The 16,138-nt window shown below is 37.6% G+C and overlaps 2 protein-coding genes across 5 annotated transcripts in view; one reads left to right on the forward strand and one right to left on the reverse strand.

Moving 5' to 3' along the window:
- cnksr2a (connector enhancer of kinase suppressor of Ras 2a) overlaps positions 1–16,138 on the forward strand; it is a 763,738-nt gene that overhangs the window by 742,695 nt on the left and 4,905 nt on the right. The gene's annotated exons all lie outside the window — the stretch shown is intronic.
- The window catches only part of smpx (small muscle protein X-linked), a 65,058-nt gene that overhangs the window by 5,120 nt on the left and 43,800 nt on the right, over positions 1–16,138 (reverse strand). For 3 of the 4 annotated variants that reach the window (XM_039745572.1, XM_039745574.1, XM_039745575.1), the window contains 2 exons: positions 6,323–6,409; positions 3,603–3,735 (listed from right to left, as the gene is read on the reverse strand). In XM_039745572.1, coding sequence (XP_039601506.1) covers positions 3,610–3,735; positions 6,323–6,409 — 213 coding nt within the window. In that variant the 3' untranslated portion in view covers positions 3,603–3,609. The remainder of the gene's footprint in view (positions 1–3,602; positions 3,736–6,322; positions 6,410–16,138) is intronic. The other variant, XM_039745573.1, reaches the window with a different exon arrangement.

Here is a 16,138-nt window from a genome sequence, read left to right on the forward strand (position 1 = left end):
AATGCTGGCCACTCAGAAAAGCACAGTTTGTACTTGAAGTTTAATTTTTTCCCCTCATTTATTGAAAATGCAGTCCTCAATACAGATATAACAAACTGTGCTTAAAGTCCCACAATTCATTTTGATTAATTAGCAAAACCTTATTCAACTGTACTTTTATTAAATCATGCATTTAATCTAGCATCAGTTTCTTCTTTATATTTACAGCATTGCTTTCTTTGCACTGTTATTTAATTGTCAAGTCTGCTTTATAGCATAATTATATAAAACACGTCGGTATGGAACACTGAGTTCTGTGTAATTCTCAGTTCAGCAGCCTGATGCCAAGTTTGCATAAACTCCTATTCACTCAGAACATTTTTTTTACTTTTAATGAAATCCAAAATCACCCCTAGTTCCTAAACTGAATTTGTTATATAATATAATTAGTATTTATAACTTGATACGTTTTGGACAATGGACTCATGTGACATTAAGGAGACTTCAGATTGGCCTAATACTCATGCTTAAAATTCTCAAATGCGAACACTTTAGTTTAGGTACTGCAAAAAAGGCATTGATTGACTCTTATGTAACAAGAATTTACCAAAGGCTTCTTTTGGACTTCATTACACTTATAAAACATCAGTAGATAGGTTATTCATCTCTGTGCAGTGTGGTACATTGACATGATGATAAAATTGCTTAATTTAATAAATATGTAATATCAAGAGAAATGTGCCTCAGTTAGCCCACCACAGACCACTCCAAAGTGAAGTTTTGTTAGCAGATCACATTGCAGAGATGAATAAACACTTTACTGATGCTTTGTAAGCGTCATGAAGACCCAAAGGAGGGTTTGTTAAGGTCTTGTTATATAAGAGTAAATGAGTAATGGATGCTTTTTTGCAGTACAGAACTAAAGTGTTACCAAGACGATTTAAGATGTCACCTCAGCCAAACAATTAAGCAGGCACTGGAGGGCACGGATGGAGGAATAAGAAACTAGGAAACCCTTGGAGGATAACATGTCTACAGCAGGCTGCCTGCTGTTACCGTTGATGTAGATACTGTGCTATGCCTTGAAAAAGTAAATGGATACTATTTGGCTTAAATCCTCATTAGAGTGATTTTTCCAGTTGGAATGAATGATTCTCTGCCTTTTTAAATATCGTCATGCCCTCATGATGAAGACTTCAATAATGCAGAACTTCTAATATTACTGTACCTAAGTGAGACATGGCCATTGAAGCTGGATAAGAAGCAAAGCTGAGAAAAACAGAGATGAGATTGATCAGGTTGGATGTGTTATGAAAGCAGGATGAATGATGGGTTGTGTGGACTCTACTGCATATAACTACTGTTCAAGAAGCTCCATCAACTGTACTATTTTTAATCAAAGCTCTTCACTCTTGTGTAGTGGACCATTTCTTCTAGCGGGAACTCTCTAAATGTGCACCACTTCAGTATTTTTTAATGTAAGTTCAATTGATTCCCTCTCTTAAAAAGTGAATTTTACAAGCTCTCTGTTCCTTACTCTTCCTTAGTACTGCATTCCAGTTCAAAATGAAAATAAAATCAAATCATTTTGTACTGCGGCTTTTATTTTTAATTGGCCTCAGTTTCTCTGTTCTCTGTAAAAATGTAACACACTATTAATAGCATTATACAAATGGTTGGTAGTGTGAGGAATGGCCGGGTAATAATGCCAGCTGTCCCTCACAGCAGATTGACAAATTCTTTGTAATTCTTTGTTCCAGTCACATAGCCTTTACTGTATATTTAAATTCTTATTAAATTATGAATAGCTTATAATGTACCTAAGTAAGTTGTTAATAATAAAGATGACCTGCAGTATTATTACACAGTGGCCCACTGTATTTGTGCTCATATGTGAGTCTTTTTAGAAATAGTGCAGGCATCTGATGTTTTAATAATATAACAATCACTCAGAAACACAAGGCAACCTCTTGCCTGTTTCAAATGTACCTTAACGTTTATAACATTTATGCCCAAGAGTGACTGACCTCTAGTGTGGCGACCTGAGTCAAATGATCTCTCCTGTGTTTACTATTTTGGTATTATTATCGTTCTCCTGGCTATAATTTGTGCAAACAGTGGGCAAAATGTTTAATGAAGATGAACTTTCAGGCTGAGGTTACAGTAGAAACTGAGCAGAGGCAGATGTATCTTTTGCACCGGATGATCAGCCATACCAGTCCTACTAAGCAAATACTTATTGTACTTTGATTAGCTTTGCTTTAGTGTTGAGTTGAAAATTTTACTTTCCAAAAATACACTTGTTATCCTTCTCTCTGATGATGTTGGGTTAAGCTCTGATTTCTGATGATACTGAATTACATTAAGCGAGTTTATGAATGTTATGTTAAATCTTTGTTCTTCCAATTGGGCAGATTTAGAGCGCTATATATACAGTAGACACACTATATGGCCCCTCCAAATTACTGAGTTCAGGGGTTTAACAGGTGCACAAAATCAAACACATAAATTTGGACTTTCCATTGATAAGTATTGACCGTAGAAAGTGTCATACTGACGAGCTGAGTGACATTAAATGTGGCCCTATAATAAGACGTCTCCTTTGCTACAAGACAGTACATGAAATTTCTGCTCTGCTAGATCTGCCTCAATCAACTCTAAGTGCTATTGTGAAGTGGAAGCATCAAGCAGAAAACAACAGCTCAGCTCATAACGTGGTTGACCACAAAAACGCACAGAGTGGGACCTCCAAATGCTGAAGCACACAGTGGGTAAAAAATCGCATATGCTCTGTTGCATCACTGCCTCTGGAAACAACATCAGCATAATAACTGTGTGTCAGGAGCTTCACATAATGGGTTTCCATGGTCAAGCCTAAGAGGATTATGTGCAACACCAAGCATTGGCTGGTGCAGTGTAAAACATGCTGCCATTAGACTCTGAAGCAGTTAAAACGTGTTCACTCCACGCTTCACAACCTGGATGTCTGAAGGATAAATCTGGCCAGAATAATGTTACCTTCAGGACTGCATGCTGGGGGAATTATAGTCTGGTTCTGTTTTTTAGGGTTTGGACTCTGCTCCTTGGTTTCAATGAAGGAGACGATTATTGCCACAATATAAAAAGACTTTTCTGATTCAGCATAACTGTGCCACTAAGCACAGTTCACTATAACATAGTTTGACGAGTTTGGTGTGGAGGAACTAAAGTGGCCTGTACTGAGCCCTGACCTTCACCCTATTGAACACCTGCGGGATGAATTAGAATTCTGCTTGTGAGATCTTATTGTCCAACTGACCTCACAAATGTTGTATGGGCTGAATGGGCACAGCTTTCTATTGCCACACTCCAGAATCTTGCGGAAAGTTTTCCCAGAAGAGTGAAGGCTGTTATAGCCGCAAAGTGGGGGCCAACTCCATATTAATGGTATAGATTTTGGAACTGGATGATTAACAAGCTCATATACAGTAGGTGTGTTGTAAACAAGAACTGGCTTCCCATCCAGGGATGGGTCGTATGTTGTGTTTAACACTTGCTTCAGCTCCCCTCAACCACTTAAGAACATTAAGAACATTAATAAGCAGGCATCCTAGAATGATGTTTAAAAATGAAAACATTTGTACCATGGTACTATTGGTCGCCTTTAGCTGCCAGTTTGCTTTTCACATTCTGAATTTCTGAGAGGTTTACAGCAGGTCCAGGAAGCTTCACTGCACCTGGAAGATGTTTCTTCTCTTCTGATGTCACTGGAGACACCTGGGTGGGGGGTTAGGGGAGAATTAAAAAAGGCAGCACTTGTTAACATCCAGACTTAGTCACGGGCAGAAAATATCAGCATGCCTTCAGAAGCATTTTGGCCGCCAGAGGCAACATTATACTTTTAAATGTATTTTTTATCCTTACATTTCAAATATTCATTGCACTCTCATATTGTGTGTAGAATTGAGAGTGCTACAGTAGATATGAAGCTGAAATCCTCTCAATTTAAAACAAGGTTATAACATGGCTAAATAACTATAAAGAATTCATCTACACTTTTTACAATATATTGTGTTGCATTCACAAAAACAATGGAGGCTAAGTTTGTGATTTTCCTTTTATATTTGACCATTCCCTGGTTAAGACAAGCAGAGAGTCCCCCAGAGATAAGGTATGTAAAAAGAAAGAAATATCAGGGACTTCAGACTTGCACTGTGGTTTTATAAAAAGCTACTGAAGTCAAGTGATACCATCATGGTTACATCAAGAAAAGCAATGTAATAAATTAGAGGTGTCTCTTTCCATTTTATGAAAATAAGCAATGTTAGAGGAGGAAATGCTATTTATATTTGTTTACAAGGCAGATCAGCCAAACAAGATTACAACATTTGAAACCTGAATTTGAAAATAGAATAGTACAATATTAAAATCCCAGCAAGCTGAGCCTGAATGGGGACCTGTTCCTTCCCAGATTTACAAGCTACCCATGCCATGTGCACTAATGCATCCCTATACCATCACAAATGCTAGCTTTTAAATTGAGTATTGATAACAAGCTGGATGGTCCCTCTCCTCTTTAGCCCAGAGGATGAGGTGGCCATGATTTCCAAAAAGAATTTTTAATTTTGGTTGTGAAGCCACAGAACAGTTTTCAGTTCAGCTCAGTCCATAAGCTCTGCATAAGAGAAGGCAGTGGTGTTTCTGGATCATATTTATATATACAGTAGTTTCTTCATGGTAGAGTTTTAACATGTATTTATAGATGCAGCCACAAACTGTGTTCACAGACTATAGTTTTCAGAAGTTGTTCCTGAGCTTATGCAGTGATTTACATTTGATATGTTGTCTTTGCTCTGTTATCCATTAAATATGAATTTAAATGATTTACAAATCATCAGATTCTATTTTCATTTACAATTTACAAAACCAAATATAATGAATATTTTGAGTACTGCCAACTTTTTTGGAATTGGAGATATAGGTTCATAAACTCTTGGATTGTTAATGTCTTGTCTGTGAGCAACTTAGTCAAAAATGTCAAATGCTCTGGAGCTGTTAGAATAAAAAATCGTAGGAATAGGTGGTGGGACTGAACGAATATTCATCTATGGTGTTTGATTTAATTTTTTAATGGGGAATAATTATTGATTTATTCAGTCCTTTGAAATTAACGTTCCTCTACTAGATTTGTACTTTCATTGTGTAGCTTTCAGACAAACTATGGAAGAAGTTTTGGTTAATACAGTAGAATATAAAGCTGTCAATTTTAGCCAAGGTAAAACATTGTGTACTTAATAAATATATATATATATATATATATATATATATATATATATATATATATATATATATATATATATATATATATATATACACGAGGTGAGACACAAAAATAACCAGACTGGGCTTGGGGCTTTCCTGGAAAATTGTCTAGAGGTCGGCTAAACATGAATCATAGAAGTACTGTATATCCCCTCCTACATGCCCTCTCAAACCACCAACTGGCTAGGTACAGTATATCCTGTGAATAGCCCAGTCAGTATTTTCACAACAATCACTGTACGAGTTGCCACTATAATATCGGGTGAGAAAATTGAACAGCAATAGAACACCAAATCTGTGAACAAAATGGCCACAGAAACCTATGAAATAATAAAAACAGTGTACAGTGATAACAGTTTGTCTTGCACACAAGTTTTTGAGTGGCCCAAATGTTTCAAGGAGGGAAAAGAAAATGTGGAAGACGTTCAATGCCCAGGTTGAGAGAGGGCTGGGTGCTACACCAAGACAACACTCCTGTGCACAATACTTTTTCCGTAAAGCAGTTTTTGACTGAAAAAAACATTCCTCTCCTCGATCATCCTCCCTATTTGCCCGATTTAGCTCCCTGTGATTTTTACTTGTTCCCGAAAATCAAAAGTGACCTGAAGGGAACACATTTTTCTTCAATGGATGAAGTGAAGACAGAAATGGTTGAAGAGCCTCAAGCAATAAGACTTCCAGCACAGTTTCAATCAATGGAAGATACGTATGGAGCAGTGTAGAGATCGGGAGGGGGAGTATATGGAAGGTGACAATGTTTAGAATGCTGTAATTCATCAATAAATATTTTATTTTTACCAATCCGGTTATTTTTGTGTCTCACCTTTCATATATATATATATATATATACTATATATATAAATTTTGAACTTGCATATTATTCTGCATGAACAAATTAACAGCTGGGATGAAAAGAAACAAGTACTCTTGGAAACAACAGTCTGTGCAAGGTAAAATGTCTCCCTGAAATTGTTCTAAAAGCTTCCTCCGCATTTGAATAATGTCTGTTTACTGTCTTGTGAGTACTACAGGTATGTCTTACCTCCTCAGTATCTACAGAGTCATCTTTTCTCTTCACAGGATGTCCAGCTCCAGGACGGAAAGCCTCCATCGGAATATTGATGTTGGCCTACAAATGAAAAAAATCAACATCAGTAACCAGGCTAAGAGGAAAACTGCTGTTCTGAGATGGATATTATGGAACTGTCCTCTTGGAATGTTTGAACTTTATAACTACAAACAAGGAAAGTTATGAATTTATAAGTTTAATATAAAACTCATTCTGCAGTATGCCTAATACATGAAAAACCTAAAATAAGCATCCACAGTAGAATGCAGGCAGGGCCTTTGTCTGGTTACTAAATAAATAAGAATTGTACAACACCATATGCTGATACGTTTCAGCTGATATTTTATTTCTGTTGAATACCTTTGGACAGTACAGTGGCACAGTGGTTAAGCAATGCAGCCTCACAGCTACAGAGATCATTTTTGATTGGTGTGATGTCTTTCTAGAGATGGCACCTGCTCCTTCTGTCCATATGGGCTTTCTCCGGGTAGATTGATTTCATCCCCGTTTCCAAAGACGCATATGTTAGTTTTATTTGAATGCACATCCCATCCAGGCTTTATTCTTGCCTGTCCCTCATGATGCCAACATTGGCAGCTGCTTCTTGTCTCTAATGGAAAAAGTGGAATGACCTGAGAAGACAATGGATGGACAGATAATTTGATAACATTTTACTTAAAGGGAAACAGTCACATCATGTTATCGGAAATACTTTAGGTTAGGTATCCTTTATAACCAACTATTAACAGTCTGCATGTTATAAAAAATATTATAAGCCTTTTTAACATCATATAAAACAATGAAAAATAATGGTAGTGTATTTCAAGAGTCATTACTTTTATTGATAATTTATTATTTTTGTAACATAGCAAATAAGATTTATAGACTGTTAATAGCTGTCTTACAAAGGATGCTTAAACCAAGGTGTGACCATGTTATCTTTTAACAACTAAAAGTTTTGTTTTATTTGGGAGCTTATGAAACGATAGTCTTTTATAAAACTTGCTAGAAAATATCTAACCAAATACTTGTCAGTGATCTACAGTGATGTTAAGCTGGTGTAAGAATTCACGTGCAAAGAATCAATGTGGCGGCATTTCCAGACTTTTACGATGTGGTTGAAAGGCATTTCTTGAAATCGTGGTTGAGTCCAGCAACACATTGACCTTTTCAAAGTTGCTAGAGGTGGAATAAGGCTAATTTGCTTTTGATATAAGTGTGAAAGAATATACAGTATTAGTGTGAGAGCTAGTATTGAGCAGTGAAGTTCATTAAAGTGTTTTTCGCAAGCAAATATGCTGTGTTCATCAAATATTTTCCTGGGAATTTGCCTTACAGCTGGCTTAGACAAACATTTTCTCCCTACACCCCAGGATGCTTTGCTATGCCAACGTGCCATCACAGAGCTATAGCAGCCATGTGCAGAATACTGTATGGTCACTGCTCAAAATGTTTCATGCATGTATGTTGTCACAACCTGATTTAGCTGGATTTGCATCCCATCCCAATCCAGCCAAATTTGCACCCTGCACGTGTTTAAAAAAATGTGCAGTATGTTCATTTGGGGGGGTACATTAGCTGATCATAAAAAGAATATTTCGAGTACTGCCACTGGATATATAATACTGGTCAGTGTATGGTTGCTCAGTCTTTTGTGCAGCACCACATGGCTAATTATACATGAATGCTGCAGCTATCAGTCAAAACAGTCCTTAAAGGATAATGATTATAATCCCCTGAAAACTAGTTCAGTTTCTTCTTTCCCTTTGAATTCAATGAATTTTGCTGAGTTTGATGAAGTTCATGATTGTTTCAGTGATTTTGCCAAACTCGTGGCGAAGTGAACTCCATGAGGGCAATGACTGGTGCATGTGGCAGCGTGGGATTTAAGAGATCAAAAATCAATTGCCAAGATGAGTTAATATTTAAGTTATTTTTTAACAATCCACATTAGAACTAAAAACTTTGATCATGGGTCAATTAGAAATGTTAACAAATAAATAGATAAGTTAATTTAGACTTTTTAATGGATCTGGATACTTAAGTTAATTTTTATAACTACACAGGCCTACTATTGCCCATTACAACTATATCATAAATCGAGAGCTCATTATTGGACATCTGGGGCCTCATGTATAATGCCGTGCGTAGAACTCGCACTATAACATGGCGTAAGCACAAAAGCCGAAATGTGCTTACGCACAGAAAAATCCAGATGCAGGAATCTGTGCGTACTCCAACTTCCACGTTCTTCCGCTACATAAATCCCGATCAGCGTGAAAACTAACGCCGCACGCCGCATTTTGTAACGCCCAAATCCTCCCAGAATTACGCCTATTTGAATATGCAAATCAATATAAAACGCCTTAAGCGCAGCCTTCTGTGAAAAGACAATGGGAAAAGCACAGGGAAAATATAAGAATTTCAGCGAATACCAAGTGGAGGCAAAGGAAAAACATACTATTTGTTCAAATAAACCGTGGTATAATCAACAAAATGAAGTTGATCGAGTGGCATAGCGTGTTGGAGAAACTTGAAAGCTCACATTCACAAAATCGCACAGTGCCGGAAATAAAAAAGAAGTCACATATCAAAGTTGCCGTGAAAAGAAGAGTTGTAAGCCCACTGTCTGAGTGTCATATGAAAGCTTATTAGGGTACAGAGAAAAAAGGCACACGGTGGGGAAAAAGCACGAAATGTCAACTTTAATCTCGAATTTTCCACTTTAATCACGTAGTTTATTTTGTCATTTAGTAGAACATTATAAACTTCATCTTAAAATCGTTTAATTAACCAGTTTCTCAAAATTACATCGTAATTAAAGTAGCACGTTAAATGCTTTGTTTTGTATTTGATCTTCAACTGTATGTGATCTATGTGTGTGAATCACTACTTGCTTCTTAAACTGGCTCTCTTCCTCCAACTGGACACAGAGTCCATTACATTAGTGATATTACAGCTCTCTGAATAACTAAAATACTGAGATGTATACGTGATGTCATTTTCATGATGATAGAGCTAAAGCACGTTATTAAACATGTGTTTCATGAGCCTCGTGCTCATGACAAGCATTTATGTTTTGTCGAAATTTGTCGCTGCGTTTTTAGCTGTGTTGTTATTTTCTCTTTCTGTTTTATATTCAATATATATTGGCGTATCCGTCACTGCAGTCCTTGCTTTTCTTTCCCCAAGTAACCGATCGCCACACAATCAGCTCTGTAATAGAAGTTAAGCCATCTGTAAGCTTAGCCGATTCTTCAAAACGCTTAAAGAACATTGAAATATCTTCGTAGTACATGTTTAATTATTCTATCCTTCACGACACTCCCAGTGAAGAATATAGATTATTTAAATGAAGTTAAAGTTTTATGTGTATAATTTAACAAACATATTTTGCTGCATTTCACCTTAAAAATGATATCGTCATCATATGTAAATAGCGCTTTATAAAGTGGCTCAGGTTGTGCGATATTATAACTGTAGTGCAAGTTTACAGTGGGGTGATTGTACTTATAAATCCTAACAGTTCTACAAGGAGCAATTGATTGAGTGCATTTAAAGTTCTTGGGATTAAACTGTTTCTGAACCGCGAGGTCCGTACAGGAAAGGATTTAAAACGTTTTGCAGTGGCTGAGACAGCGTGTCTTTAAAGCTGTATACCGATAATTCTCTTTCCGATCAGCTGCTGCTGTGATTCACACTCAGATACAGTGATATAAATACTCCGAGTCGTGCAGTGAGAGTAATATGGAAAAAGATGATCCGCTGTGGCAACTCCTAACGGGAGGAGCTGAAAGAAGAAGAAGAAGAAATAGAAGTGAGAGTAACAACGCTAAAGCAGTTATGGTATTTGGAATACTATGGCTGTTCCCTGGACCATTATATTGTTACAAGTTAATTACAATCAGATGCATTACACTAATAAACAATATGCGGTTAGTTTCTGTGTATTTATAAAGCGCCATGAAAATAATGAGTAATCACACAAGAACAGTAGCACTGCTTTGACGCTGGGTGCCGCCAGTTTGCAAAACCGAGCGGAGAACTTGCGTACGACAAGGCATGAGGTACCGTGGAAAAGTGCGTGGCTTTACGCCAAGTGTAGGTTTTATACATCGCAATTTGAACGTGGAAAAGTTCTTACGCAACATTTCTGTGCGTACACACCGTTTATACATGAGGCCCCTGGTGATCACATTAAAATAGACTTGTGATAATCATGTTCCCTTCATGTCTGTATAGGTTTCCTCTCACACTCCCAAAGATGTTAATTAGTGAGTTTAAATTGGCCCCGTGTGTGTGTTATGAGGCCCTGCAATGAACTGGTGCCCTTGTTTGGAGATGGCATCTTCCTCATGCCTGATGCTTCTATGACCCTGAATTGAATTAAGTCATTTTCAGAATGTTATGTTATGTTGTGTTCAATTAGGGCAGATTATATGATGTGATTCCTTGCAAATTGAAATAAATGCAAGAAAATAAGGAAGTATCATGTTGAAAACGAGCATGTCCAAAAAGGCTATTTCTTTGCATTTTTGTGAAACATAGTGCATAATATTGTATCATTCCTATAAATCTTTTTAATGCTAGAATAGTGAATAGATTTGCATCACCACAATAACACTTGGTCATTATATGAAAAACATGTTTTGTAGAGATTGCGCAAATTCTTTTTTTTAGAAGTAGCAGTGGCAGCCAAAGAATGTGAATAAGGGCTATCAAGATGGTTGTCATGATATTGAATCCATTCATTTATTTTTTGTAATAGAGGGTCAAGTGGTTCAAGTTAGTAGTTGTTGGTGAATGTGAGCATGGGCTTCTTCTTCCTCTTCATCTTCTCCCATTTCTATTTGGGATCGGTGTGCTTGATCATCCTTCTTCAAACAGCTTGGTTCTGCACCTCCTTTCCCTTTTCTTCAGATCTTCTTTTGTTTTATCCATCCACCTCAACTTTCATCTCCCTCGCTTTCTTTTCCTCTGTACATCCATTCCCATCACTCTTTTGCTCAAATATGTATTGTCGTTTCTTATCACATGTCCATACCACTTCATCTTACTTTCCTAGATATTCCTCTCAGTTTTTTTGTATCTCTGTTTGTCTCATTCCTTGTTCTGTCCATTTTTGTAACTCCACACATCTTTGTCAACATTTTCATGTACTAGAGTTTAAGATGTGATGGTTTGACACTACTCCTGGCATAGGATTGGTTCCCACCTGGTACTCAATGCACATAGGATTTGCCCCGGCACCCCAAGACATTACAATTAGAAAAACTAGAATGGATGGATGAGCACGCCAACAGTGGCCAGAGCTTCCTCTGGCAAAAATGATTACAATGAATGAAGGGATGTTAATCCTTTACATGGCACAGTCACTGAAACTGTCTGAGATAAAGTCGTTTAGAGTTGTCAGTATAGCTAGCCTACAGTATTTAAATACAGAAAGAGCATGTGAACTCCATGCCGAAAGCACCACTGCAAGACTCAAGTCAGTGTTGAGGTGACAGCATTACCCTTTTCGCCTTCTCAATAAATTATTTTTAAATGTAGTGTATGTATATGCCTAATGGAACAACATGATGTCAGAAAGAGAAAATAACAACGGTAGAGTATTGCAGAGACAGAGAGGATGGCATTGCATAACAGACATGGGGGAGATTAGGCTAGTATTAATGCCAAGCTAAAGGGTTAGTGGAAGAGAAAAAAGAAGATTTGTGTTTACACATAATAAAGGGTTTGTTCATTCATCTGTCAATATCTGGACCCAAATTTTGAATTATGGGGTTAAGGAAAACCAGAGGCCTTGATGGTACGTATTCAGCATATTAAGAGTATATAAATGGCTAATATAAAAAAGCACTATATATCAAGATTTAGAAACTTTCATATTTATATGGAAATGGAAAATATTCTTATTTATAAATAAGAACTTTGACCTACTGATAGACTGATAGCTGGATATTTACAAATGGGAACATCATGTTTAAAAGCTACTGACTTTGTAGAACATTTATGAATTCTTTCAGGGTAGGCGCCAGAACAAATTTAGCAGGGGGGCATTGGATTTCACAGGCGGACTAATGTGTGATTACAATATAAATAAAACCACTGGTATTTTTGATTCACAACAAATATGCCAGTGAAAGAATATGTAACAGACGAGAGCAGTGGTTCTCAAATTCAGTCCAGTAGGCTGCTGTGGCTGCAGATTGTCATCCCAACCTTTTTTAATTGGACTCCTACATTAATTAATCAAGCTGTTACTTCTCACTTTGCATTATGTTTGTATCAGTCCAGAAATAACTAACTGGATATGCAAAATGTTTACTGAAAGAAGCGGGAATTTATGTACTGGAATTCATTTTTAGCTTTTAAATATTTTATTCTTTTTAGTTTTCAGGTGATTTATGTCACTATTTATAAATGGGCACTCAAGTGGGAAATGCCAAAAAAGCTGCCCTTTGGTATTCAGGGTTGTTTGCCGTGCTTGCCATTAATTATCAGTAAATTAGTTAAGCATCTAAGATGTGCCAAAAGAACAAATATTTTTTAGTTTCTTAGAAGTGTAAATTTAACACTAATACACTTTTCTGAATGTAAAATAAGACCAAAAAAATAAAAAGACCACTAAATTAAACACAGAAATCAATTTAATGTAAAATTGGTTTACTGATTGTGAAACTGATTAGGAACAAAAACCTGCAGCCACACGGATTGAACTAGTAAACCACTGGACTTGAGCAAAGACACTTCATCCTACACAATGCCCTGTTGCAGGTGCACACTGTCTCTCAACAAGCTCAAAACCTAGCAGGCGTCATATTTATGAAGGAGGTGTAAGACGGCACCTGTAAGTGCAAAGGCTCACACATATGGGAAACCCAACAGACATCAGTAAATGTTATTTGGTGCAATGAAAGATAAATGTAGACTTAAAATTCAAGAACATTTTTAATAGCTTAGCCTACTGCTGCATGCAGCTAACAACGCTGCCGATAATAATGTTAATACACTGTTGGCTTCATATTTAGCTGGCAAAAACAATTCACCATAGACAAAGTATAATTGCACCAAGTCTGGTGTGTAATAATGTTGCATTAAAACACACATACAAAGTTAAACTACTGAACTTACCATTAGAAAAGTTGGATTGAACTCAATGAGTCTGAAAACCGAACCTCTCCAAAAGTTATGTCAATCTCAGAATTGTGATAAATGTGCTCAACAATGTTTAAACGTTTCAAGTAAAGTGAATCCTCCTTGGTAATAATTTCTCTGCTATGTACTGCATATACTGCAATACATATACAAAATTCGATTTAAATTATGATATACAGTGCTTATAAAATGCGTTCACTGAGTTATAAACTTTCATTTTTTGTTGTTGTACAACATCACAGTTGATGTAATTTGGCTTTTTGACACTGATCAACAGAAAAAAAACACTTAATGTAAAAGTGAAAACAAATCTCTAAATGAACTACAATTATCCATCCATTATCCAACCTGCGATATCCTAACTACAGGGTCACGGGGGTCTGCTGGAGCCAATCCAAGCCAACATAGGCCGCAAGGCAGGAAAAAATCCCGGGCAGGGCGCCAGCCTACCACAGGACACATGCACACACAAACCCATACACCAAGCACACACTAGGGACAAAATTTAGAATCGCCAATGTTTCTAACCTGCATGTCTTTACAGTAAACTGTGGGAGGAAACCGACATGGGGAGAACATTCAAACTCCAAGCAGGGAGGACCCGGGAAGCAAACACAGGTCTCCTTATTGCGAGGCAACAGCGCTACCACTGCACCACTTTACAAATATAAAACATAAAATAACTGATCAAATAAGTATTAACCCCCTTTCAAGTCAGTATTTAGCAGATGCACCTTAGGCTTGGGTCTCTGTCAGGTTTTTACATCTGGACACTGCCATTTTTCCCCACTCATCTTTACAAAACTTCTCAAGCTCTATGAGGTTGCTTGGGGACGGTGAGTGAACACTCTTCTTCAAGCCCAGCCACAAATTTTCAATTGGACTGACATCTGGATTTTGACGCAGCCACTCCAGCACATTGACACTGTTGTTTTTAGGCCATTGCTTGTGTAGCTTTGGCTTTATGCTTATGGTCATTGTCTTGCTGGAAAACAAATCTTCTCCGATGGTGCAGGTTTCTTGTAAACTGTATCATATTTATTTGTAGGCTTTCCATCAGTTTTGCTGCATACATGTTATCCTCTACCTTCACAAGCCTTCCATGGCCTGCTGAAAAGAAGTAACTCCACAACATGATGCTGCTCCCACCTCCATGATTTTCAAAGGGGATAATCGGCAGTGTAGCATGGCATTTAGCCTAATGGCCAATAAGCTCAGTTTTGGTCTCATCAGAAAGTAGTACCTTCTTCCTGCTCAAGATAGTATAATTCAGGGATAGAATGAGACTGCCTCACAAGGGGCAGTTGCTCTCCCAGCAGGATGGGTGGCAGCATTTCTCTGGTGGACTTCCCACATGTGCACTCATGGGAGTTGGAATCCCAATTTGCAGCCATGCTAGGAGCTGCAGGTAGGAGGATTCTGTGTATTAAAATGGCTGCACTGGACCTGGAAGTTCTTCCTGGGTGCAATTTTGTGGCACTGAAAGTGAAAGGAAGCCAGTCCACTTCACGGGAGGTAGTTGGAGTTAGAAGAGAAAGAGTAAAACGTTCATTTTGGAATTGGTGGAAGAGATAGAATTGAACTGAAAGAAAGAAGCCTATTGTAAAGGAATTTTCATTAATAAAGAAAGTACTTGAACCCACTTGCATGTCTTGTAATTGTGTTTGAGGTTTAGGGGTATAGGATGTCCCCCAGTGGTCATAATGTATAAAAATGGTTTTAAGAATTTGTGTTATGGGGCAAAAATGTCTGCATGGGGGATGAGGCTTGCCCCACAGACCCCTCTATAGTGCCAACCATGGACTTCTTAAGTTAAATACCTTGTAAAAGTCTTGAGTGTCATATAATTAGGGAAACGTTCTGTGTTACTTCTTAAATGGACAAGGTGACATATAGGAGATATACAGTATGAAGAGAAAAATGAATTAGGAATGTTCATCTTAGATGTATCATAAAAGTCCATAAAGGGAGTTACATGGCTTTTGCAGCTTTTTCTGCTACCACAACTTTCCCGCTCAGCCAATATAATATTAACATTTAGCTTAGCATACTTCTTGGGATGAAAGGGGAAAGTCCACACTGACATGGAGAGAGAGAGACCTGGCTGACAGCTCAATTCAGATCCCTGGAGCTGTGAGGCAGCAGCGTTCGGTATGCCACCCTGAAGTCGACTCATTCTAATTATTTTATGGTTACGGTATATCGAAGCGATTACACTTCAGGCGCATTTCATCTGCCTGAAGTGCCTTTTGTGTTTATCTGACAAGTCAGTAATCATTTATCCCTCTGTCCATCCATTTACAGAGCGTAGTTAATCCTGTTTCAGGGTCTTGAGGGAACTGAAGCCCATGCTGGTATTATGAGTTCAAATACACTGAGTTTTAAAAGGGAGCACGCCTTTCATGCTTTGCTTTTTCAGTGAAAGCTATTTGCATGGCTGTAATGCTAAATATGCAAATCTGACTTCAGCCGGAGACCTTTTCAATTTCCTCAGCCACATTCCGAATACTAAGCAGGAACTTTATAACATAAACATCTGAGGATGAGTCAGCACTACCCGGCTGAAAGGGAAAACGGGGCAGCCTTCTTAAATGAACACAGAATACATACACTATTAGGCACGTGGAGAGA

Source organism: Polypterus senegalus, chromosome 2 (assembly GCF_016835505.1).
Source record: "Polypterus senegalus isolate Bchr_013 chromosome 2, ASM1683550v1, whole genome shotgun sequence".
NCBI lineage: Eukaryota > Metazoa > Chordata > Cladistia > Polypteriformes > Polypteridae > Polypterus > Polypterus senegalus.